The sequence below is a fragment of the Manis javanica genome, chromosome 7 (genome assembly GCF_040802235.1).
Source record: "Manis javanica isolate MJ-LG chromosome 7, MJ_LKY, whole genome shotgun sequence".
Classification (NCBI taxonomy): Eukaryota; Metazoa; Chordata; class Mammalia; order Pholidota; family Manidae; genus Manis; species Manis javanica.
In genome coordinates this window covers 6,241,704-6,267,435 of record NC_133162.1, presented here as the reverse complement: position 1 = coordinate 6,267,435, position 25,732 = coordinate 6,241,704, and the positions used below count along the sequence as shown (strand labels likewise).

General features: G+C 44.2%; 1 protein-coding gene and 1 long non-coding RNA gene across 2 annotated transcripts; one reads left to right on the top strand and one right to left on the bottom strand.

Annotated features, from left to right (window-relative positions):
* Window positions 1-3,300: 3,300 nt before the first annotated feature.
* Window positions 3,301-5,455, top strand: LOC108410196 (uncharacterized). Its single transcript, XR_012133474.1, has 3 exons — window positions 3,301-3,637; window positions 4,047-4,336; window positions 4,817-5,455. It is a non-coding gene; the product is annotated as an uncharacterized lncRNA (long non-coding RNA).
* An 8,444-nt stretch (window positions 5,456-13,899) lies between these two features.
* On the bottom strand, window positions 13,900-24,869 carry TEX36 (testis expressed 36). Its single transcript, XM_017681148.3, has 4 exons — window positions 24,742-24,869; window positions 19,590-19,721; window positions 18,757-18,837; window positions 13,900-16,572 (listed from the first exon to the last, which is right to left on the bottom strand). The coding sequence occupies exons 1-4, from the start codon at window positions 24,790-24,792 to the stop codon at window positions 16,324-16,326; spliced, it is 513 nt and encodes a 170-aa protein (XP_017536637.1). The 5' UTR covers window positions 24,793-24,869; the 3' UTR covers window positions 13,900-16,323.
* Between the last annotated feature and the right edge of the window lie 863 nt (window positions 24,870-25,732).

Sequence of the window (25,732 nt, the reverse complement as noted above, 5' to 3'; positions counted from 1 at the left end):
GGGAGAGAGTCAGGAGCGGAACTCTGAGGACCTCCGTGTGAGAAATGGCTGGAAAAAGGGAAGCCCGTGGAGGGGACGGGCAGTAACAGAAGGGAGGGGGCAAGAGGACCAGCCCAGCTAATGTACTGCCCCCAGCTACCCCCACGTTGGCAGACACAGCAACAGCCAGCGATGAGCCCCTGAGACGTGGTCCCCGGACGAGAAGCTCGTGCCTATCTGCTCAGTCTGACAGTGTGGGCCGGAATGGGTCAGGACTGTCCACCTCCATGCAGAATCTGCTCCCTGTAGACAGTCCGTGTGAACAGCCCAGAGGGGGTCTCCCAGCTAGTATCTTATGGGAAGTGGGAATTATTCACATAGTTCATTGCCTCGTCTTTCCATAGCATCTTTGTGGAAGGAAAGTTTCCGAGATATTATTGATTGCCTTGGAGAATTCAGTAAGTGGAAAAGACCTAATGAGGGATTATTTTTTATTAATGGTAGTAACTTTGGACATCTGTAAGGGTCAACAGCCCTTCAGATGAAGGCTAATAAATTCAGTCCTATGATACTCAATTGAATTTCTCAGTTTTTATCTGGTTTGCTTAACGTTGGAAACCTCATGCCATGCTCTTTGTTCTGAGTAATAGCGTTTGTTAAACAATTCACGAATTGTTTTGCTGATCAATTAAAAAAATTTTTTTTGTCATGCAACCAATACAGCAGGAGAAAATTTAGAAAATGGGGAAAACGATCTCCCTGAATCCTGCCTCCAACATGAGGGTCTGGTAAAAAAAAAAGATTGTACCTTTTCAGTAGTTGGCCCTAAGCAGAAAGATTTTTACTTGTAAACACAGTGTACTTTGTATCCTGCTTTTTTTCACTTAACATTATCTGATTCTTTTTTATGAGCAATGAAATTTGATACAAGGTGCTGCTCAACATGATTTTTTGAAAGACTGTTGTTGGAAGGATTGGTGAGTATTTTCTAAGCCCCATCGACTTCAGGGAATCAGGAAATTAAACTTTTTATTTATTGGTCTTTGACTTTCCCATAAATGGACACAGCTCTACCTTGTTTGACTGCATTGTAAAAGCAGATACTGGCTGAACAAAGGCATGCCGATGAGTAATTAGGCATGAGGCTGAGGAAAGGCAATGCTTTATGGGGCCATTAGTATCCACCCAGCTGCCTTTAAGGTTCAGGTCTGCTTCTTGGGCATTAGATACCTTTAGTTTCTTTGGTTTCAAAAAATTACCTTATGTAATTTTGGGGAGGGTAAAGAGGTCAAGTGGATTTAATCCAAATGTTTAAAACAATGAGCTGATCTGTACAATCTTTTAAAGAGAAAGGATAAAGGGTGTTTGTTACATATGTGATTAAAAAAAAAACATTTCCTGAAACGGATTATTCTTGTGTAGCATTTGGGTGCTTGGGGTCTTATTATAGAGGTGTGATTTATCCTGCAGAGCCACTGGAAGCTGCTCGCTGGCTTCCCCGTGTCTCTCTCTTCCACGCTGAGCGAAGGAGGTGGTCTGATCGCCCTTGCCCCCATGTGTTTGGTGACATCCCTGAGAGGCATGTTGTTATGACGCATCCCTCCGTGAGTCCACTGGAGTTGTTAATCATGACCAGAGTTCTAGGGGGGAAGCAGTTTTTTCTTTGGGCATTTTTCCTCATGAAATGTATCTTTTCATATATTTAGTCCAAAGCCAAAATTGTTCTCTCCTCTACCTGTGATCACAGCTATTAAGTAAATAACTAAAGGGAGTCTATCTTCAGAGGAGAAACATTAGAGCATTTTTTTTCCACAAATGTGACCTCAGTAAAACACTGTCATTTTTGTACACCCACCTTTACCTACCTGCTGCCACTTTGTAAAACAAAAGGATCTTTGCTACTTCTAGTATGGAAAACATCCAATCAGTTAAAAATCAGAAGGTTACAAAATGCCCAGTTCTGCAAACACTGGTCTCAGTGGTTGGCTGTTTGAAACACTCCTTGGTCCATTAATGCGAGAAATTGTTGGTGAAGACCAGTTAGAGAACTAAGCACCACAACAAGGCAAAGCGAAAGCAATGGATGCGAGGCCTCCCCAAGGCTCTGCAGCCTGGGAGGCAGATGAAGCAGATATTTAACAAACTGGTGAGCTGCAGGCTGGGAGGAGGCCCAGAGCGGAAGGAGAAATGTGACTTCCCCCCGGGGCCAGGATGGAATGGCCAGGTCGTCTCTCGGCTAGGCAGGGTGAGGGGTCAGGGCCTCAGCAGCTGCACCACCAGGGCATCCCTTGGTTCACTTGGAACTGATTCAGTCTGTGTTGATGGAAGACAATGGCAACTAGGGACCCGATTTTGTGAAGATATAATGGCAGAATCTTAATAAGGAGGCACCATCCCACCACTCCATGCTTCCAGGAGAAGGGGTGTGGAGGGGTCCCCCTGCAGACTGGCTGCTGCACTCTCCCCACCTGCAGAACGCTTCCCCTACAGGAGCCCTTTGAAAAACACTCTGCCTGCATCTTCTCTGTGATCCTTATACCTAGGAGGTGGGCCCCCTAATTAGGACCAATTTAAGGATGTGAAGACCAAGACTTAACAGTAACTTGCCCAGGGCCACAGAGATAACAAGTAGCCAAGCTGGGTACCAAAGCTGTGCTCTTTCCCAGGAAGCTGAGACAGGCTTTGCAATTGTCCACTGCAAAGACATTCCAGAATGTTCTTTCAGCATCCCCTTTCAACAGTGTATGCCGGCAGGTGTGTGCTGGAGTGTGGAGGTTCAGCAGACAGAGGGACGGGCACAGTCTTCTACTGTTTGTAAAGGCTGCCATCATCCCAGCCTGAGAATCCAGTGGTGTCCCGGTCCTCTCATGCCCTCAGGGCCCTGCCTGTCCTCACATTTCCTCCTGCCTCCCACACACATCACCCAGCGCTCCTTCATCACCACACGGGTAAGCTTCTGGGCGGGGGTTCCACCACAGCCCAGAACTGGACCGCAACCCCCAGGGCTCTCTCACCCTCTCTCTTTGGTCACTGGGCAGCCTGAATTTCTAGGATACTTCAAATATTTACACACTATGTTTGCTTAGCTCTTGTATAAACATGATTCATTAGGTGGTGTTGGGTTAATGGAAATTTTCAACCAGAATTCTGCCAGCCTTGATGGTGATACGCATATAAGGGCCTGTTTGTGCACACCAAGGTGATGTTCACCCTGTAAGAGCCACAGGTCAGGGGTAAGGGGTGGAAAGTAGCAGCCATTTGCTCCTCCCCTCCATTCCTGGTACTAATTGGTCAGGCACCCAAAGTCACCAGGGACCCTCCCACAGAGTTCCTCCCAGAAGGGCTGGGGGTGGTGAGGAGAGCGCTCCACAGCTGAAGAAGGACTCAAGAGCAGAGAGAGAGAGAGAGAGAGAGAGAGAGAGAGAAAGAGAGAGAGAGAGAGAGAGAGAGCGAGCACCAAGCACACAGCATTCACCAGGAGAGAGATCGTGCGGTGAGAATCAAAAAGCCTCTAACCCCCAACCGACCCTTTCCCTTGTCTTTTTTCAGTCTCAGGAATTCATAGGGAGCTTGTGCCAGGAGGGGAACCCCTTCCTCCAGGAGCCACACCTGAATACCCAGATGAGATTCGGATTTGATACCTTTGTAAAAGCTCCAAGTAAGTTCACAAAAGACTTGTCTAAATGCTATGTTCCATCTCAATAAATCTATTTGGTACCTTGACCCATCATGGCACCGTGGTAGCCCCCAGCCTTGCCCCTGTGCTGCCACCATCCTACTCAGGCCAGGTCCCCCCATCTTCATCCCCTTCTAGTTTTTCCAAAGCCCTGGAGTGGTAACAGGGCATTTTGTTGTGTCCCTCCAACAGTTCTAAGCCCTGACAGCCCTGGAATCACCTGGGGAGCTTTTAAAAATACCAACCTGGGTCCTCACCCCTGGCCCTGACTTAATTGATATGGGTGGGGGTGAGGGGGGCGCCCCGGCAAACGGGCACAGGCCTCAGAACCCTCCCTGGCCCTCTCATGCATCTATGGGCACTTCCACCCTCCTTTGCCCCTTGTCTCCAGTCTCGCTGCCGATCTGCTGGGCCCTGTCGGGAAGTCCCAACGCAGGACTAAGGACCTTCTGTAAATCCAGACCACCTCCCTGCGTCCCAGCCTCCTGCAGCCGGATGCCCCCAGCCTCACCTGGAACAGTGCCCCCACCCTCATGCTCTCCCCGGACCCAGGGCAGGCGCCCCAACCCCAGCAGGAGATCTGCCTTCCACTGCCCTGGGCACAGCTGCCTTCTGCGCGATGCTCGGATGCTCCCTCTCCCTCAAAGGCTCCTCTCACCTCTTCCTGCCCACTCACGCCAGGTGACCGCGGCTCAGAGGCGGGCCCCTCCAGGGTGCACAGCCCGCCCCTTACTGCCCCCGCGCTGCCCACCTCCTCCCCACCCCGAGGCAGCCTCAGCTGCCCACGCCCAGTCCTTCTTTACCTTGGTCTATGAGTACCAGTCTTTCCTACGTTAAAAAAAAATCCTGAAAAAAGGAAAAGAAAGGAGAGAGGTGGAGACGGATTCTAAAGACTAACCGAGAATGATGGCCGTGTGGGCCGGGCACGGGGCAGTGTCGCTGGCCTGAGGTTGGAGGAAGGGGCCGCAGATCAAGGCGGCCCCCAGAAGCCTGGAAGGGAAAGGCCCTGGGCTCTCCCAGAGAGCCCCCAGCACGGAACACAGCCCGGCCCACACCTGAGCTTTTGTCCGTGGAGACTCTGACCCCCAAAATATATGTTAACAAATTTATGTTGTTTTAAGCCAAAAAAAAAAAACCCTTCCGCTGACCCTGTTCCTCCAGCAAGCTGTCCTCCCACCGCCTCCCTGCGTGTCTGCTCCTCATCCTGCAGCAGAACCTCCGTGTCCAGCTGTCGGCTGGAGGTCCCTCCGCTTCCCCAGGCACCTGAACAGACCGTGGCCGCTCCTGCTCCCAGGAACCACACCCCGCTTCTGCCCCAGCCCCCTGCCTCTGCTGTGTCCCTACAGAGCTGGCTCTGCCTGATAGGGGCCACGTGCTGCCCAGCGTCACCCCAGGGCAAACACTGCAACCCAGGGGAAAGCGGCAGCCCTCACTCTCCCCGCTGAGTAAACCCTATGCCACTATTAAAGCTTAATTGTACCTATCATCACGCTTTCAGAAAGCAAATAAATGAACCAAAATAACTGCTTATATCCATAAGTAATCAAAATGTATTTAGTGCTTTAGTAAGTAGTTTGTTTTTCTCATTTTCCTTTAATTAGCAGAGAAAGAATTAAAATCAATTCCTCATTGAGCAGATAAAAAAATTAGACTCAGCTTTTACCCTTACACATACCCAAATTTTAAAGTACACCAGAAACACAAATTCATAATTGTTTTGCAATTTAATATGTATCCAATATTAAACACATTTCTATGACATTTATCTTATCTCCCTGATCACAGCTTAATAAAATTATAATTATGACCTTTCAAAGTATTATCACCTGATCCACACTTCATCAGCATTCTTGGCCTGAAGTCTGGCTCCTGCAGGGGGAGCTGGAGGAGGGGGCTGCTGCGTTTCCTCCCCACAGGGAGTTTGGGTGGCATGCAGAGCAAGGGTGAGTGTTGCTGCTCAACCCTGTACCCCAGTGCCCAAAGCAGGGACTTGAAAAATAGTCACTGAATGATGAGTAAACACATGGGGTGTTCGGGCATGCTGACATTTATGCACATTGTCCCACCCGAGAATACGGCTACACAACCAGTCCCGAAGGGGACAGGGCATTTGGGAGCGGGAGAGGGGCACAGGTGGGGGCAGGGCCTTGTGGGGAATGAGCTGGAAATCAGCCCAGATTCAGCCGGCAAGCGTGTCTGCTTTAACCGGAGCTATCCGGATGCCGAGGACACTGAACTCTCCGATGGCTGGGGACCAGCGGAGCCAAAGCCTTCCTTTAGAGATCCAGAATGCAGCCAGGAGGCGCTGGTTTGGTTAGGCGTTGGTGCCTGTGTATCCTTCGGAGGAAGCATCGGATTTCTCCCGTGGGATGCTGCTGAGTCTTCAGATCCCCTTTTGGAACTCCAACGGCATTTGTTGGAGAATTGGAAATTCCACTCTTGGCTGATGACACTCGTGGACACGCTTAGACGAAGGTTAAAAACAGCAGGAGACTCTCTGAGACAGTTTCAGTGTTTCTCCTTCAGGCCCGAGGAAGAGGTGTCTGCTCTTAGGCAGAGAGAGCGCGTTCCGCCATGGTCACTTAGAATCCTGCGGACAGCTCTCTGGAACATGGGTAAGGAGAGGAGCAGTTCTTTCTTCTGGGAACTGGTGGTGTCCGCAGCAAACGATGCAGCCCGACCAGTGCCCTGCTAGAGTGGAAATAAGGGTCCTTGGATCTGAACAACCTGCTGCTACCTCCCAGCTGGGCAGAGGGAGGGGAGAAGGGAAGAAAATGAGGTTTTCACTCTTGTGCCTGTATTACCCAAATTGGGGAAATGCAGATCTGCTCAGTTTTCAGTGCGAAAGAGAACAAAGCATTTGAGCTTATTTTGGTTAGTCTGTGCAGAAATCACACGCTACACCTAACAAATTCAAAAATTTCATAGAGCCGTAGTCAAGCGCGTGAGTTACAATTTTATTCATTCCGTTTATTCAGTGAGTCAGGCTCTGACAGGGGGTTGATTTGTTGTTTAATATTTGGGGGGGATTATTTTGGTATATCCGTAATGTGTTTACTTAAATACTGTGTGTTAAATGAGATGTTTTCATTTGTTTTGATAGGTACTTATAAAGGCAATGCACAGTGTTTCACACTTACACAGCACTTGCCGAGTCCTCCACGCGGCACCAGGAGTCACGTGAGGACTACCCTAGTGCCAGCCTCGTTTCCCCCAGAGAAAGGCGGGGCCCGGACACTGCTGCCACGCCCCAAAGCCCAGAGCAGACCCGAAGGAGGTCTTCCCCAGCCGCTGGCTGGAGACATCACGTAGGCCCAAAACTGTGGGCGGCAGCAAAGAGCCAGGAGGAGGGAGCTGATTCTTCTCGCTTGTTTTGTGGTTCTTAGGGTGTTACCATAACAGCGTGGATTCTTCCCTGAACTCAGCGGAACATATGGGAAACCTATACTTAGCTTATCTTTTCAAGCCCTTCCTCCCCCACACCCATCTCTCCCCCCTGAGAAGTCCTCAATATGGTACCAATTCTGTAGGTAAAAAGAAAAAAATGTTCACTTGGGTGAAATGTCCTTTATTTGTGGCCTGTGGGCCAGCAGTGATGTGCCTTGAACTTTGATTGGTGTTGCAGCTGACCAGTAAAGGGCAAAGTGGGATGGCTATCCCACCAGCCAAAGGAGAAGCGCAGCCACCACATCTGAAGTCAATGAATGGCCATCTGAACGGAGATGGCCTTGGCCAAGACAGCCGCAAAATGTGCCAAACAAAAAGGGCGCGCTAATATTTAAAATAAGTCACAAATGTCAAAAGAGACCAAATGACAATGTGTTTCTCTGTCTAAAAACAAGCTGTATTGGTTTCATATAGGAAATCATCACTCTGCTCTTTTAACTGTCATGTCTAAGGGTCCCTAAGATCTGATTTTTGTGAGTATCCATTAGAAACCCAATAGTTACGAACATGCCTACATGTACAGTAAGTAACTGAAACTTCCTGGTATTGTTCTAGAGTGAATACTAGGCAGTGTCACTCTGAAACGTTATTACTAAGCCATCCGCTGTTCTTTTAGTGTCTAAGGCATTTCAAGGATGGCACAAGTCCAAGTATAATTCATTAAAGCAAGAAATCTATAAACACCTGCATGTAATTGATTAGTAAGTTGGGGTTCCTTTAACTGGCTGTTTATTCCTCTGTTTAAAACAACACACTAAAACAAAGAACAAACAGCAGCAAGTCATTGACATTGTGCCAAGTTATTACAAACTTTCATTTTTGTATTTGGGGTGTCAACCCTGGATCCCCAAAAGCTACCCTTCCATTGAAGTGTATCCTTTTGTGCTTGGCCCCCTACATTGAGAACTGTGAGGTTATTAGATGGTGTCACATTTTATGCAGAAAACAATTAAGCGATGGAAGATTGATTGTGAGGACAAGTTGCCTCATCTGTGTTTCTGCAGATGATAAATGCACCACCTACTCTTTAATCCCAAAGAGTAGAGGCTGCTCTTCCCCCATCCCCATATCCCTCATTCACATAATTGTAGACATGGTTCTGCATACCTTCTGGGTTATTTCAAAATTTTCCATTCCTAGTCAATTGAATTTTGGATCAGTCTTGTTGGAGACTGTTGGTGTTTAGGCAGAGAAAGGTGGGGCAAAGCAGAGGCTCAGCAAGGGAGGGTCTGTGAGGATGCCCTGGGGGAGAAGGGACTGGATGGGATGCGTGTGGGGAGCAGGTACTCCTGGGAGTGAGGGAGTATGAGACTGTGCTTTGCAGAGAACTTAGTGCAGGCAGAGGGAAAGCCACATGACCCTGTGCCTGGGGATATGGACTTGGGAGTCACGTCCAGGGCGCCACTGCCTCCAATGTCTGGAAGGGCTGTGGGACCCAAGAAGCAGAGCAGGGCGTTGGGAGTAGCCAGATGGTACGAACTCTGCCCATTACTGTCAAAACAAACCAAATGAAAAACAAAGTATCTTTTTGAAACTGGAGACAGAAAGGGGGTGCCTACAGAATATCCCTCAGAAAAGGAATGGTCAATGGAAACTACCATGATTATTAATTTAAGGTGTATAAGGGTTCACTGGAAAATCTATTTTAGTGTGTCATTTTCAAAATGTTTCTTTGAGTGACTATAAAAACAATTTATAAAGGCTATGATAGAGTTTACTACAACTCACTGTCCCATTCCTATTTTTCTCCTAAGATCTGAAGGTCCTCACTGGTGACGTTGACTTGAGGTGGGGCTGAGGGTAAACCTAACCCTCCTGATGGGAGTAGTGACTGTAATTTCAAAACCAACACAAAAATGCTGGAATATTTGGTTTTCACTAGATTACCCAGATGTGACATCATATATTACAGAATAAAAGCCAACACTTAAGGGTTTAAAAATTACTCCCCACAACTTGTGAGCCACATTTGCTCAGGCTGACTTCCATGTGTCACCTGTATGTCGCCTGGGCGTGGGTCCCTGAAAGGTGACTGAGAACGGGAGACGCGCCTCCAGGCAGAGGGATACGACTGGTATGTGCAGAGACCTAGTCTTCCCCTGCTGGAGGGGAGCTTTGAGGACATCCATTCCTGGCCCTTAGTCTGTATTTCCTCAAGTGTGGGAGACATTTTCAGGTGGCTGACAGATGCGGCATTAGATAATATTGGCTTACATACTAACATAGTTGTCTCTCTTTCTATTCTATTTGCTACCTCCTGTTTGGGCTGAGGGGGAAGTCGTGCTGATACACCTGACACCTCTGATACTTACCAATATTCCTTCTCCTCAACAATCTGAGAGCAGGTAAGAGTCCTGAGGAGGCCACGGTGCTTGGCTGGAATTTAATCACGTTGGTTTGGGGGTTTTTTTCCTATGGCATTTACTTTTAGATTGCTTTCTATTTAGGACAAATGATCCTGATTTTCTAAGAGATTGAAGACAGAATGAAAGTGTGCACATCAGGGCTGCGCCAAATGCAGTAACTGCCCTAGGAGTGCTGGGTTGGAGGCAGTGCGTTTGGGAAGAGGCAGGCCCAGGGCACTGGACAGGGTTATTTATAGGGATTCTCTGCCCGAGTTGGTCCTCATCACATTCTCTGTGCCAAGCAGTAAACTGGATTGTGCCTATGCCAAAGCAGGGACTTTGGGAGTAGTCACCTGGGCCGGGGGTGAGGGCAGTGCCCCGGAAGATGGCAGTGGGTGAACTGGGAACTCTCTCCCAGAAGTGTGACAAGTGGCCTCCTGCCCCAGGGCAGTACATCCTGCCTCTCATCCATCTTCATGCCAACAGCATAAGAAGAACAGACATACTGCTCACGGACAAGTCGACAAGGAGTCTCGAAAACCAACATGAGCGTAAAACCAAGGATCACCAAATGTTTGCACCACGCTAGAAAGGCAGACAGTTATAGCAACATCTGAGGAAGCAAGATGAATGGAGAAAAATAATAAGATATTAGAATAAGCAAAAGTACTATTAGAAAAATTAAATATTCCATCCATAAGTAAGAGCCAAATAGAGGCCTTGGGAACTCAAATGTTGCTGGATTAAAGGAAAACCTCCACAAATTAGCTAAATAGTAGAATGGATCATTGAAGAGGCCAATTAGGAAACTGAAAGACAGACTTTAGGGATTCTCCCAGCAACTGGTGCACCTAGACAAGCAGGTGGACAATGAAAAGGGGTACCTGAGAGTCAAGGAAGATAGTCCCACATATTTCAGTATCCATCTAAAAACTATTCTAGATGAAAAGCGGAAAATGGAGGAGAGAAAATAAATAATTGAAGAAAATTTTCTATAGCTAAAAAAAAAGCCCATAAAATTAAAAATAAAAATTAAGGATCCTGAAAGTGAAATGCCCTACTCAAATTCCCAAGTGTATAGATCATGTAAATGTTACATTTTATTAGCCAATTAACAAGCTAGATATAATCCATATATAATTTTGTAGCCAGTAAGAGGCTCTGCACATAGAAATACACATACCCACAAATACTCACAAGTGCATGTAAAACTGGTAAAATCTGAGTAAGGTCTGTGGACTGTACCAGTGCCAGTTCCCTGCCTGTGCCTGTGATGTTGGCGGTAAGCAGAATTCTAAGGTGAGCCTGTGGACCCTCTTGTCTAATCCCCAGTCCTCAAGTGTGGGCAAAACCTGTGGCTGTGATGTGATACCACTCCCATAGTTACATTGGTATATGGAATAAGGGATCTCTAGGTGCAGTTAAGGTCCCCTTTCAACTGACATTAAGATGTGGAGATTGCCATCCTGCCATGTGAGCTGCATGAGAACAGACACTAAATCTTCCCTGCCATGATCTTGGACTTCCCAGACCTCCAGAATACATGTTTGTTGTTAATCAACAAGCATAAATCAAACAAATGTGAAGATTAACCAGGGTGAGTCGGATCTTTTCATGTGATCCCAAGGGACTGGATTCTTCCTTGTGAAAGAGATCACAGAATGTGAGGATTCAGACTCCATCGCTGGCTCTGAGGCTGGAGGGGCCATACAGCAAGGAAAGCTGCTCCTTGCAGGAGCTAAGAATGGCCCCTGGCCGACAGCCAACAAAGGAGCCTGGCTCTCAGTCCTTCAACCGCAAGGAACTAAATTCTGCCCCAGCCACGCTGGCTTGAAAGAGGACCCCAGGCCCTAGAGGAGACTGGGGTACCATCAACCCTTGCTTTTAGCCAGTGAGGTCCTGAGCAGAGAACCCAGACATGTGTGCCAGACTTCTGACGACAGAACCATGAGCTAATAAATAGGTGTTATTTTAAGCCACTAAGTTTATGATAATTTACTGTGAAGCAAGAGAAAACTAACATTCCGTGGTGTGGTGGTTATGTTAGATGTTACCTGGGAAAACTGGATGAAGGGGACACAGAGAGTCTCTACTATTTTTTTTTTTTACAATTTTCTATGAATTTATCATTATTTCAAAGTTAAAAAGTTTTTTAAAAGGGAGATTGCCATCCTTCTCAGGCACATGTAGAACACCTAATAACTGGTACTGTGTTAAGTCACAAGAACATTTTTAAATTTTCAGTAAGCAGAAATCATAAAGGTCTTAATCACTGACTGCAACACAGAAACTGACTAGTCAATTAATATGGACAATGAAAAATAACAAGAGAATAAATTAGAAAGCAAACTTCTTCATAATTCTTAGATTAAAAGAGAAAATAATTACAGGCTACCTTCAAATGAACAATAAAGGGCATGATGCATCCACAAAGCAGCATTTGAAGGAGGAAGCCTTACCTATATTTCCAAGAAAACAGGAAAGACTGCGAACAATTGAAATTATTATGCTTTCACCTTGAGAAGCTAGAAAAAGAAAAGCAAAATAAGCCTAAGAAGAGAACCAGTAAACCTGAAAGTATAAGTCAGCGAAGCCAAAAGCCAACAGCAACAAAAGTACAGATTCAGTAAACAGAGCAAAGACGTGCAAACAGCATTCAACACGTCAAAGGACACGACAAAACTCTAAAGCATTAAAGAGAATAGCTCTATTAAAATACCAACATTTTTTAAATCCACAGAAAACAGATGACTTCCTCTATGAATAAAAGTAACCAAAATTAGAGAAAAAAGAAGTAGAAGCACCCTACAGACCAACCCCCATAAAACACATGGACAAGATGTTCCAAAGACCTATATCTGAAAACAGCACCAGGTCCAGGAGATTTGGGGGCAGATTCTATAGACATTTGTAATTTACATGAGTGGTGCCAGGGCATAGTAAAAGTCAATTTTAAAATCCTAAATAAAATATTTACATATCAAATCCCAAACTTATCAAAACATCATAACCCAACTAGAGTTTGTCCTAAGAATGCTAGAACGGCTCAACATTAGAAAATCATTAACAGGCTTTCCTACGTTAATAGATTATTAATACAGAAAATGTATATAATTATGATTTATATAATCCATAAATGCCAAAACATCATTTACTATCATGTCACCCCATATGTTAGGAACAAGAACAACAACAAAAAACTCTTAGAATTGTTTTGTAACCTGGAACAAAAGAGGTCCTAAACAAGGCATTGAAATGAAATCCAGAAGCCATTAAGAAGGAGATTCATACACTGTATCTCATTAAAATATATGTAGAGCTAAAAATTTTGGATATGCCACAGCAATACAAGATATTAATAACAGGGGAACCTGTGAGGGATGGGGGTTGGGGGGAAGAATGAGTATAATGGAACCTGTTCTTGCCACTTGATATTTCTGTAAACCTAAAACTGCTCTAAGAAAGTCTATTAATTACAAGTATATATATATATATATATATATATATATATATATATATATATATATATATATGGCAACAAAGAGGGACAAAAACTAACAAACTAGATAAAATGCTTTCAACACATTGGATAACAAAGGCTTAATATCTTAATACATCAAGAAACCGTAGAAATGATTAAAGAATAAGACAAACCACTAGAAAAAGTAGTGAAAGATACAGCAAAGAAGTTCACAGCAAAAGAAATACAAATAGCTTTTTAATAGCTACACACACACACAATGGAAAGGATGCAAATTACAATGAAACACCATGTTTTAACTAACAAATTGGCAAATATAAAGTTTAATAGTGCAAGGGGGTGGAAAATAGGAGCTCTCATATTTCCAATCTAGTTAGGAAATTATAAATTGGAGCATGGCCTCTTTTAGAAGATTTGACAATATGAGCTAAAATTTTACAGCTACATATTCTTTAGTTGAAAAAGTTTATTTTTATGAGTTTACCATATAAAAATGCTCATATATGCATGCAAGTATTTAACTATAAACATGTTTATTCCAGATTATTTATAGTAAGAAAAGATTGAAAACTACCTAAATGGCCATTGGGAGATTACAGGGCTGCGATACATCCATGCAATGAAATGCTAGGCAACCATGCTTCTTTAAAAGAAAAAAAGTCAGGTTTGAAAGTATGTATATGGAATGACTTAGAAACTTCCCAGACATACTCCTAAGAGTTAGCTGGTCGTGGAGAGCAGAAAGCAACCGTGGCATGATGTCTCCCGTCGACCTTTGTTCAGGGTGTGCGTGTGAGCGGGAGAAAGAGGGGGACAGAGGGGGAGAGGGAAGGAGCGAGGGCGAATCTGTGCCCAGACCAGCTGGAAAAGGATGCACATTAAAAAATGTCAACAGGCAGGCACAGTCTCAGGGGCGCCATCAGGTGAGAAATTGGGGATCAACAGAGGTGAGGCTTAGAACCTCACCCCGCCCCCCCCCCGTTTTGAGAGAAATCTCCCGCATCCGTGGATGTTTTATTGCCCTTGTCTAGCTTAGATTAGCACATAGTCTATAGGCACACACCTGATCATCTGCATTTGCCCTCTTACAGCACTAAACTATGTTTTCTACCTTTATCTTGCATCTACCTACCACTTCAGCATTTTATTAAAAATAAAAATAATAATAAGGGAGAAATGTGGGATTTACATATAAATCAAGTATAAAAATCAAACGAATATTCATATTTGACCTGATTGTTTATAGTTCATGATGCGTGATCAAAACCGAAAGTTTCTGTGATGACTGCCCTTGTACTGTTCACCATGTAAGAACTTACTCACTATGTAAGAACTTGTCCATCATGTAAAAAAAAAAAAAAAGAATGTCAACAGGACTATAACTGGGAGAGAGAATGGGAGATGTGGGGAAAATTATTTTTCACTGTTTATTTTTCATTTTCCTTGAAAAATCTCTTCTGTACATACACTTTAAAAATATTTTAGGAGAATAAAAACAAGAAACAAAGAATAAGAGAAGAGTCTTAACTAGATAAAGGTCATCTATCTGAAACCTGCAACAATAGTCAGGCTTCCACAGCAGACTGACACGTAAGCAGCAGCTGATTACATTCAGGAATAAAATAAGGACATGCAAAATGCACTGATATTCAAATTGTACCTGATACAATAAAATGACAGGGTATAAATGTTAGAAATGATATAAATGATCACTTCCGTAAATGCTGTAATTATCTATGTAGAAAAACCCAAGGGAATCAACTGAAAAATCATCAGAACTTTATTTTTATTTTATTAGAATATTTATTATTATTAGCAGTTTAGCCAGGTGTCAAATATGACTTCACAAACAGAAATCAATAGCTTTTTGACATAAGGCAAAACCACTCTGAAATGTACCTTAAAAAACAAACATCAAAAATAGCCACAAAAGGTCAAAATATGTGGGAAAAAACTGAAAATAAACATATCAGATCCATGTGAACAAAATTATAAAACTACTGAAGAACATAAAATAAGATTTGAATAAATTGGTGGGGGAGACTCACATGGTATAAAGATTTCAATTCTCCCATAAATTATTATCTAAATCAGGGAAATGCCTATCAAATTTCCAATGAATTTACTCAACAAGCTTATTCTAAAATTCACCTATAGGAAAAATATCCAAATATAAGCAAGAAAATTGTGGCATAGAATAATGGTGACACCAGGCAGGTTATAGAAAGGAAACAAACATAAATGGCCATGGAGTAGGAAAAAATGCTCAACTTCACTAATAACCAGAGAAATGCAAAATAAGAACATGACAAGTTCCCATTTGGCTCTTAAGTATCATTAAATATTTAAAAGATAATTTGAGGGGAAAGAAACAAATGCACAGATACCATCAGTAGTTTAATTGGCCCAGTCATTTGCTAAAGTAATGTGGGAGCATTTAATAAAACTTCAGTTGTGCATACCTTCCAACCCAGCTCTACCAAAAAGGTAACTTTTCAGAGATTACTCCAGCAGTTCATGTAAACATGCACCCAGAGAGGTTGATCAGGCATAAGGCACCAGATCTGACAGCAAAAAATTAGAAACAATTCAAATGCTCACTAATACGAAGCTAATTTTTAAACACATGGTGCATCCATGTTAGGGAATCCAGGGCGGGAGTTTAAAAAGCGAACCAGTCCCTTCATAAGACACTACAACAATTCCAAGATACACTGTTAAATATCAGAAGAAAGCTATGTACGGTATAACACACTTTATGTTCAAAAATTTTAGGTGGTTATGTACATGTACATGATTATAAATGCACAGAATAAAAACAAATGGTTAACTGACATCTGGGGACAGGACCAAGATTGGAGATGTAGTAAAATCAAGCGGGACTCCTGCTTTCTCTATACTGTTTGAAATTTCAAAATGAAAATGTAATCATGTATTAATTATGTGATTTTTAAACTCCCCTAAAAGTTAGTGTGGCAGTCTTAAAATTCACTTAAATACATTTTCATTTAAAATATACTCATTTAAAATGTGTATATCTTCACATATCTTTATTTTATAAGGACTTGAATGTTTTTAAACCTTATTAAAAATCATTAAACTACTGTAAAGGTCGGGAATGGTAACATATCTGTTGCCTTCTAGTTTCTCAATATAAAAACTTTAATCTCTATATTATCACTTTGAGAAAACTTCACTCGGCATTAAGGCATATACAGTCTTTAATCTCTAATTCTAAATAAACCTTATATGCAACTTAAAGTAGCACCAAATCAGAAGACACACACTTTCAGAACGTTTGATAAAATACCAAGACTGCAAAATTCATCAAGAATCTTCCAGAAGTATTAGGGCTCCAATGGAGAACTAGCCTTTTTGTCAACAGCAAACCTTACTTATGAATTCTTTTTCAAAAACTCTGTATAGCTTTGCTGAGGAATAAATTTAAAAGCATTCCATATCTCACTATAATGTCTTGGAAAGCGTCTGAATATTGGACCCACCATGCCTTCCTGACGGACATATGATATTTGGTTATTTGAAATGCCATCAAGACAAGATGGAACATAGTCACATGCCCAAAGATTGAAATTTCTTGAAGCATGTTGCCTTTTGTCTGGGGAGATCTTCCGTCGTCCCAGACCCTAGGGAAGAATTACAAGAAGATTAGGAGAAAAATATTCAAGGTCACGCGGTTCTGAGGTCTTTAGTAAAACCAGCTACATGACATCCTATGATCCTATGTTTATATGCACAATATGTCACCTTGTAGGAGGTATCCTCCAACCTGCTGAAGGCTGTAAATCAACACTCAAAACATGCCGGTGGTGTTTTGTTGTTGTTCTCACAGCCTCCCATGCCCACCAGGGGACTGGACATCTAGAGACACAAAGGCGGAGCTGGAGAGACCCCAACCAGAAACAGCCTGTTAGCAAGGCTGGACTCCCAGGGAGCCCAGGTGTTTCCCTGCACCCAGGGGCCCTCAGTGCACCCATCCCAGAGGGTTCCCGGAAGGGAGCATCACCTCCGGGTCTGTGTCCACAGGCTGCCTCATCAACTCTCAGAATCTCACATGTGAGCCTGAGAATGATTATGGAGTCAAAATTGTGCCTCCAATTTGATCATAACTAGATGAAAACTAAAAAAGAAAACACGATGCTTGGACAAAAGACTAGAAAGAAATAGATATTAGGTTACATAGACATTAACGAATTTTAGACAAACATGGATCAGCAAAACCTACTCAAGAAGAGATAGGAGTTTGAATAGATTAACAGTCTAGGGAGAAATTCAAAAGGTATTTTATAAAGCTACTATAAAAAGATATCAAACATAAATAACTTTATAGGCAATATCTAACTTTCAGTAAGCTGAAAAATCCACACATTATGTAAACTATTCCAGAATAGGGCTGGAAAGCTTCCAATGCTTTCTATGAGACTAGCATAGCTGATAGAATATATATGTTGTATAATCCTATTTATATCATTAAAAAGATACACACTTGTGTGTGTGTGTTTGCATAGGAATTACAAAAATTCTCCAATTTTACCCATTAAGCCATTCTCAGTGAATCATCAAGGTGAGATTGTGAGGAGTGAAAATAAGAGTACATGTTTCCTTTTTTTAATTTTATATAATTCTGTATTATTTGAAATTACTTTGGTAATTTAGAAAACCGTTTTAAACCTTCCATTTAGAGAGGCAGGCAAAGTGGGTAATCTATTTCATATTCAACACTCTGCTGGGGCAAACCAAACTTTTTTTAGGTTAAACCACCTCAGTGTTGCTTAGTTATTGCAGCCTCGAGGAAGGAGTAACTTTGGGCAAGTTGTTTGACTTCACGCGTTCTCAGGTTCCTCATCTCTAAACTGGGCATGGCAAGAGTATTAACCAGAGGTGGTGGTGTGAGGATCTAATGAGAGTATGAAGTGCTAGCATGCGGCAGATGCTTAATAAATGGTGAGTATGATTAATTCATCATTAGCACCACCGTGGACTTTCAGGTTTGGGAAGGGTTCTCAGAGATCTCCTAATACTACCCTGTACCTAAGATGCGTTCACCTGCCCTGTAGGGTTTGATAGCCCTGGTCACACATGCCCTTGAAATGTGGGCTTTCCAAATTGAGAGGTATCATAAGTGTAAAATGCAACCTGGATTTTAAAGATGTAGCTTGGGGGATTTAAATATCTCATTAACAATATTTATATTGATCACATGTGAAATTGATCATTTGGGGAATTCTTGTGTTAAATACAATACATTATTAAAAATAATTTCACCTCTTTCTTTTTACTTCATCTGGACACTAGAAAACTTAAAATTACATATATACTCCCAATACATTTCCATTGCACAACGCTGTGTTTACCACCAAAAACAAGTGCTATACGACTTTGTTTTCTCCAAGGATGGGGAACTCACCACCTTAGAGCAAAGATAGCGCCAGGTATTAGGAAGTCCTTCTTTATATCAGGTAAGCTCCTCTCTCTTTGACCTCTCTTTGTGGGTCTTGGCTCTGCCACCCAGAGACACACATAGGCAATACCCCTTCCCTTGACGGATTTTCGTAAGAAAGCTCACAAATGCGACAGTTTATGAAAAGGCTCTTGGAGAGTCTGAAGCACACAGAAACACAGGCAGGAGGCTCATGCAGACTTTGACAGCCACGTGGAGTTTGAGAGCTCCATGCATTTGTGTCACCTGTTAGGAGGTTTTCATTTCGACCTTCCTCTGGAAGAAGTCCTGTATCTTTCATGTACCTCAGAAAATCAAGGGCCCTGGTGTCACTCCCTGCTTTACTAGTAATTTGGAGAGAAATACTCACAGAGTCCAGGTAGTGGCCAGAGTTCTGAAAGCAGTGCCGATTGTCGTGCATGGAGAAGGGGAAGTTGTTATTTACTGCTTGCTGGAAAAGTCAGGGGAAGAAATGAAAAGGCACACATCAGAACCCCAGGATGCCTGCAGAACTACGTACAGTCACGTGGAAGGAAGATGGGGAGGCAAAGGGAGCTCTCAGTGAGGATTAAACCCGTCACCAGGGACGGGCAGACAGCAGTGGACAGTGAGGCCGTACGTAGGTGTGCACGTCAACTCCAGGCTTTAAAATTCAACTTCTTTACCAAGTTACTGAACATCACGAAAATTCTCTTTCCAAACACTTTCTTTGGAAGAAAGGAAAAGTTCATAGGTTCACAAAATCAAACACTGGAGAGGACTTGGAGACCAGTAGGCCGACTTCCTCATCTGCCCAGTAAGGACCTGGATGACCAGGGCCTGGCCACACGGGCAGAGTGAGTTAGCTGAGGGTGACGTCAACGCCAGCTCCCCCTGCAGGCCACTTCACGCCGCTGAGGCTGCTCACGAGTGGGCTGGGGAGGCCAATGGACATGTCATGAGCTGTGAGCTGTAACCAGGGTGCTGCTTCCCGTAAAGGTGTTGAATAACTTGATAGCCTAGGCTGGGAGGTAGTTCCTTCTAGAGAACAAGGTGTCACAGTGACTAGGGCATGAGGAAGAGATGCCACCAGCATCTAGGGACCCAGGGATGGAAAATGAGCCGTTGCTTCCAAGGAAGAACTGTCTGGCCAGAAATGGCAGTGGTGCTGCCCCCCTGGAGAGCCACAGGGGTGCACGGCCATGGCCAGTGCACTGGACTCACCTGCTCCCGGACTTTGTAGATCGGCGGTAGCTTGCCCTCCGCTTGCTGAGACAAATGTGGACTGTGGGGTTCTTTTAACATAGCACTGGTGGTAGATTCGGGCGTGCTTTGCATTAGTCTGATGTGAGGGAACTGGAAAAAGAACACATGCCTTGATTAAAACCAGACATATCTGAAGCTCTAAGCCAACTATCAGAGCTTCCTCTGTAAAGTGATTAAAATGCAATTTGGGTGCTTCTGGCATGCGATGGAAATGGCATAATTTTTGTAATTTTCAAGTATTCTTTCCAAGACAAAAAATATCATAATGGCCCATGACCATCACTGCCGGTCATCTCCAGTTATGGGGGCCACCCCAGCTTCACTGGAGCCTGGAAATGTTTCAATGGCCTGGTGGGGAGGGCAGGGCCTGGTGAGAGAGAGCTGACAGACCGGGAGAAGACAGAATGGGTTCGCTGAGATCCTCCTGTGGGTCAGGGAGCTCCCCATGCATGGGGCGAGGGCTCCAGCCCATGCCACAGGGGTGAGCCGGCATCCTGCAGGTCTGAGGTAGACCCTAAGACATGGAGCAGGAGAGGGATGCAGGGCCCCAGCTGACGCTCCCCTGAGAAGGTAGAATGGTAGGAGGTGGGGAAAGTCTAGGTGGGAAAAATAAGGGTAGGATTCAAAGCCAAAAAATGAAGAAAATGAAGATTATTTGGGGAGGCTCTTGGTATCTCCCTATGAACAAGAGGGACAGAAACAGGGCTGGGTGAAGGGAGGTGGTCCCAACAGAGGCCTCAACTAACCCCATGGGGCTTTGGATGTCGTGGACCAGCCACTGGTGTGGGGTGCCCCAGGAAGAAGGCATGGCCTGGAGGAGGCTGGACTCTTCAGCCAAGGAATCCACTGAGGGCCGCCTCGGAGCAGCTGGGGTCAGAGGGCATCCTTCATTCCCCAAGGGGGATGTGGGCAGCCCCCAATGGCCACTGTAGCTCACCCCAATTGTATTTAAATAACACCTCTTAAAAGCCACCCCAACAAAGTGGGCTTTGCAGTGGGATCTCTAGAAGAATTGATGGAAACAAAAATACAAACAAAAAACAAGAGCTCAGTTCTTGGTGAAAATTCCCACATGGGAAAAAGCATGATGTGGTTGCGTCACGGGCTTTGGATTCCAAGGTCCTGAGTCCAACCCCCGTTTCCTACAAGGTGAGGCTTATGCAAGGGATTTGGATTTCCAAGCCCTGGTTTCTTTATCTGTAAAATGGGAATAATAATACCTCCTGGACAGGGTAGATGAGATTAAAAGAGAAATTGCACGCAACATGGGGAGCACTCAGTAACTGCTGGCAGAGTCTAATTTTGCTTTCAGCTGCCCTCTCCCTGCTCTCAAACCCACTGCCACCCTCTGGCCCTTTTCCTTCCTCCCTTCCTGGTTTATAAGGATATTGCCCAACACTGGTAGGGTCTCTTTTTCCCTCTCAAGTCACAGATGAGCTGTGTATGCAGGTGGCTTGGTTCAATAGCTGCACCAGAGTGTGGTGAGTATGTTACTATTTATGTGAAACTGGGGAGATGATGTGCTGTATGTTGTGTCCTTGGTGGGGTGCTCCCGTGGCAGGGAGAAGCTACAGGCTAGATGACGCACAGCCGTGGAGAGGTCTTCTAAATGCAGTGCTGAGTGGAAAAAAAGGAAAGAAACAGAATGAGATCCATAGCCCAACACCATTTATGTAAATAAATAATCCATGCACACAAAATGACAATACATAATTTACAAGCACACATCCGAAGGAAGGAACTCCCATTAAACACATTTGAATGGCTGCTATGGGGTGAGGAGAGTGGAAATGGGAATCAAGGCCAATGGAGCGACCACACACCCACCGGAAGCCACTGTGCACACAGGCCTGCCTGAATGCTGAGGTCACCTGACGGAGGGAATGGGGAAGGAGGAAGGCTTTCTTGCCACCATCATTTTCCACCGCATAAATGTTTCTTAATGAAATGCATCTATTACATTGTCTTCTTTTTCCAAAATAAAAATAATGGTATTTTTTTCTGGGTAGAGTCATAATACACACTCACGGTTTTAAAAAATGCAAACAATAAAAAATATATGTATGTGGAAAACAAATTCCCCTGAAATTGCATCACCCTTTCTTAATGCTATGGTCACTCTTCACACATCTCCATACGATCATAGACCCATAGATACATATAATTTTGCATGCATAGGTTGTATTATAATGTGTTTTCTAAGCATTATAAATACCTTTTCATTTAACAAACTTTCTCTTTCTCCTTCCTGTCACCCCCACTGCCACCCAGATCAATAACATATTAACAGCAGAGAGCTCATGTGATTACACGCAAACACCTGTATCTGCAGAAGGGACTTACACTGCTTTGCAAAAATTGTACCATGCGTTAATATTGTTTTGCACCTTGTTTTTCCACTTAACAATATATCCTAGCAGTTCTTCAAGGTCAACCTATGCATTTCTAATTTATTCTGTTATATTTTTAAAATGCTTATAAAAATTACTTAAGTAAATATAACTAATACAAAGGGTCTCCAGACTCATCATCTTTCCCTTCTCCCTTCTCCAGTCTGATTGTGTCGATTGTCCTGTCTGGGAAGCTATGGAAAATCAGGCTGGGGGTGTGGGGCTGTTCTAACCTCAGGAATGGTCCCTTTCACCAGCTAAATGACAACTGGCTTGAGTTCATTTGTATTCTGCAAGTCTGTGGACTAAATTGCTATAAAAAAAATGGCTTCAGCATTTTAATTTCACTCTTTTAATATATATATTTAAGGGCCATAACATGATAGCTGTGAAATAAACCCTTCTGTTAGATATTGTAACTGTGAAATACAGCTTTTTAACAGGTTGGTGGTGACATTTTTGCTGCATTCAATCACTCAATGGCTGAAATATTCAATAGGGAGGTGAAAGTATGTGGAAAAAGCCTTTCCTACCCGGCAACAGCCAGATTACAACCAGCAAGGTCAACTGCAAAATGACTGTCACCTCTAATGTGGCAATTACTGTCTTCCCAAACGGGCTGCTGCTGACTCAAAGCCAACGATTTCTTCAATTTTCCCAACTCATCTCCAAGTCACTTTGGGAAACTTCGTGATCAGCACACTATTCTTTTGATGTTATTAGGTGCTGGCAGCAGAGAGAACCCACACCACGGGCTCAAGCCAGACTTGGGGAGATAATGCCTCCCCACCTAAAATCCAGCCTGTGTGCATTCCTGGGACCACAGTGGGAGAAGAAATGTTTTTTATTACTTTCTCTCTTACAAGAGAACCCTGCCGTTGTTGGTCAAAACATACCTCCCCAAACTCTCTTGCAGCTAAATTGGCCATGTGACCCAATGAGATGAAGGCAGATGTCTGTGGGGCAGAGCTCCCGGGAAAGCTTTGATTTCCCCCATAAAAAGGGGCAGACTTAGCTGACAAATGCCTCCTGTCATTTTTGTCCTTTGACCTTCCCCTCATTTACACGCCTGTGTTGAACAGCCCTGCAGTAAGGATGACAGTAGGCTGAGAACCTAGGCCTCTGCTGGCTCCACAGAGCGTCTGTACCAACCCTGAACTGCCTACTTAGGGATCGATTGTTACTTGAGAAATATAAGCCCTTATACTCTTCATGACCAATTAGTGTTACGCATCTCACACTGCCACTGAGTCCAGGCTCGTGCCACTCGCTGCATGACATGCTAGGTCGAGAGACAAGGCGTTGGGGCAAGGAAAGCGACTTTATTTAGAAAGCCAGCAGACCAAGAAGATAGTGGTCAAATGCCCTAAAGCACCATCTTAACTTAGAGCTGATTTCAAGCTTCTTTTATATTAAGGAAGGGGGTCGTCAAGAGGGGTTTAAGGCCAGGAGGTGATGATTGACTCAGATGTCTGGACATCAGCAAGGGTCTGAGGACCGTTGTGAAACTGTCCTTGGTCAGTTGACTCCAGTCATTTTGTTGACATGGGTCTGCCATGATATCTCTGTAAGTCCTTGACAATACAGTCATCATTTTTGTACATTCTTCTTTAACTCCAGGGGAAGGTGAATTTTGAGTAAACGACTGGTTGCATCAATCTCAAGTCATGAGCAAAATTCTTTTTGATGGTTAACAAGGCTATATTGCAGACCTGCAGGGCTAAGGGCTGAGCAGAAGCTTTCTGACCCAAACATTAAGGCAACAAAGGTAACTGATACAATGTGAAGGCAGAGATGCCATTTTTTCACTCAGTTACAACACTATTTCCCATTTATACTTTGGCTGCCAAGGATCTCAGAGTCAAATTTGATGCCCAAATAGCCAGTTTGTAGGTCATAGGCCTATATATCTATATTTTCCCAGTCTTTGACTCTATTCCAAGATATATTTAAGTTGGTTCTGTTTTTTTATACTTTATTATTTTATTGTGAATATATTCCATACATTACCATAAATCTTTGTGGAATGAAGCAAAATATACAAGAAAGAATATATATATAACTGTGTTTCCATGTATTACACTAAGCACTTTGTATGACTTATCTCATTCATCGTGATAGCCCTCTAACCTTGGTATACTATGCTTCCATTTAACAAACTGAGATTTAGAAAGACAAAACTGCTTAACCAAGGTCATGCCCAGGTGGGTACAGTTGGTTTTTTAGGGCATTCACACCCAATTATCTAAGGTGCTTTCCCTTTTTCTTCTCCTTTTAAAGAAACAAAAAATGTTAACTTTTCTATGTATTATTGCTACAGTGTTCTCTGATATAATCAGTGAATTAAAAAGACAAACATCCCAGCTTCCGTGGAGCTTGTATTGCAGGAGAGGGAGACAAACAACACTCATAATGTAATAAAATTACCTATGTTAGAAGATAGATGTTAGGGAAAAAAGAAAAAGTAGAGCGTACAGCAATTACTGCCTAGTGGACATTCACAAGATGCCAGTGTGCTGAGCGTTTTACACACAAGATTACAGTTAATCCTCCCCAGAGTGCTATGAGATTCCCACTTCACAGATGAAGGAACTGAGTCTATGTGAAGTGATTCATCAAGTCATGCCAAGGTAAGGGGCAGAGGCAGGATCTGAACTCAGCTCTGCGCCCTTGAGCACGCCCACGTGGCGTGAGAAAGGTGAGAGAGGGCACCGTCTTACCCATCTTCCGTCCTTGTCTAAAGGCGGGTTGAAGCGCCTTCCTTTGGCCATTTTCTGCAGGAAGCTAAAGGTGGCTGAGGTCGCCTCTTACCTCTCCCCTGCCTCAGGAGCTCTACTGGATGGGGAGCCTCCTCTCCCCGTTCCTGACCTTGAATTCTCAGCGTCTCCAGGAGGAAAGTCCACTGTTGTCATAGAAGCAGAGCCCACCCACCACAGCGGGGGAGGAGCACGGGCCTTCCAAGCCCTGGAGCTCCTGCAGTGGGCACCTTGCAGCTCCTGCTACCCAGATATGAGGCAGGGAGCAACCAGGCCTCCGGGGAGGAGGCGCCAGAAACGTGTCAGAGGACAAGACAGTTTTGAGATGATGGCAAACTTTTTGTGCCCCCTAAATCCTCAAACTGATGATACTGGAGTTGAACATCCCCATGGTAACCATCCATCCCAGCCTCTCAGTTTTCAGGTAAGTAAGCTGAATCCAGGCAGGGGCGACGCTGTGCAGTGGGTGGCCTCGCCATGCCCAGGCCCCAGGCTGCCCTCCAGGCCCAGCCCCGACCGCACTGTGGGAACGCCCTGCGCACCCACCTGACCGCCGGGAGGCCGCAGGAAGCCACAATCACAAGTAATTATGAAACACCAGTTGCTGTGCTGCACTAAACACTTTCACGTGTTTCTGGCTTACTTATTGTCCATGACAACCTTTGGCATTTGCAAATGAGGAGACAAGGGTCACGTAGCCAGGGACGGCTTCCGAGTCACTCCGCAGCTCCGCAGTCCACCAGCCCCCAAGCCGGCCGGGCTGCAGGGGCTGCAGGGCTGCTCGGGAGAGGGGCTGTTCACTCTGCGCCTGGGTGTTCTCTTCTACTCACGGGTGTGATTTCTGCTTCTCTTTCTTTTCTTTCTTCTCCTTCTTTCTCATTCTTTTTCTTTCTCCCTTCCTTTCTCCACTTTTTAATACTGTGTCCTGACAATCCTCTTGGCCGTTCCGTGTGAG

Excerpts from the sequence above, each read along its gene's own strand:
- TEX36 (XM_017681148.3), bottom strand. The coding sequence starts at position 24,792 with ATGGCCAAAGGAAGGCGCTTCAACCCGCCTTTAGACAAGGACGGAAGA. Across the intron at positions 18,838-19,589 it reads TCTACAAAGTCCGGGAGCAG|CAAGCAGTAAATAACAACTT; the intron begins GTGAGTCCAGTG and ends TGACTTTTCCAG. Across the intron at positions 16,573-18,756 it reads CTGGCCACTACCTGGACTCT|GGTCTGGGACGACGGAAGAT; the intron begins GTGAGTATTTCT and ends ATTCTTCCCTAG.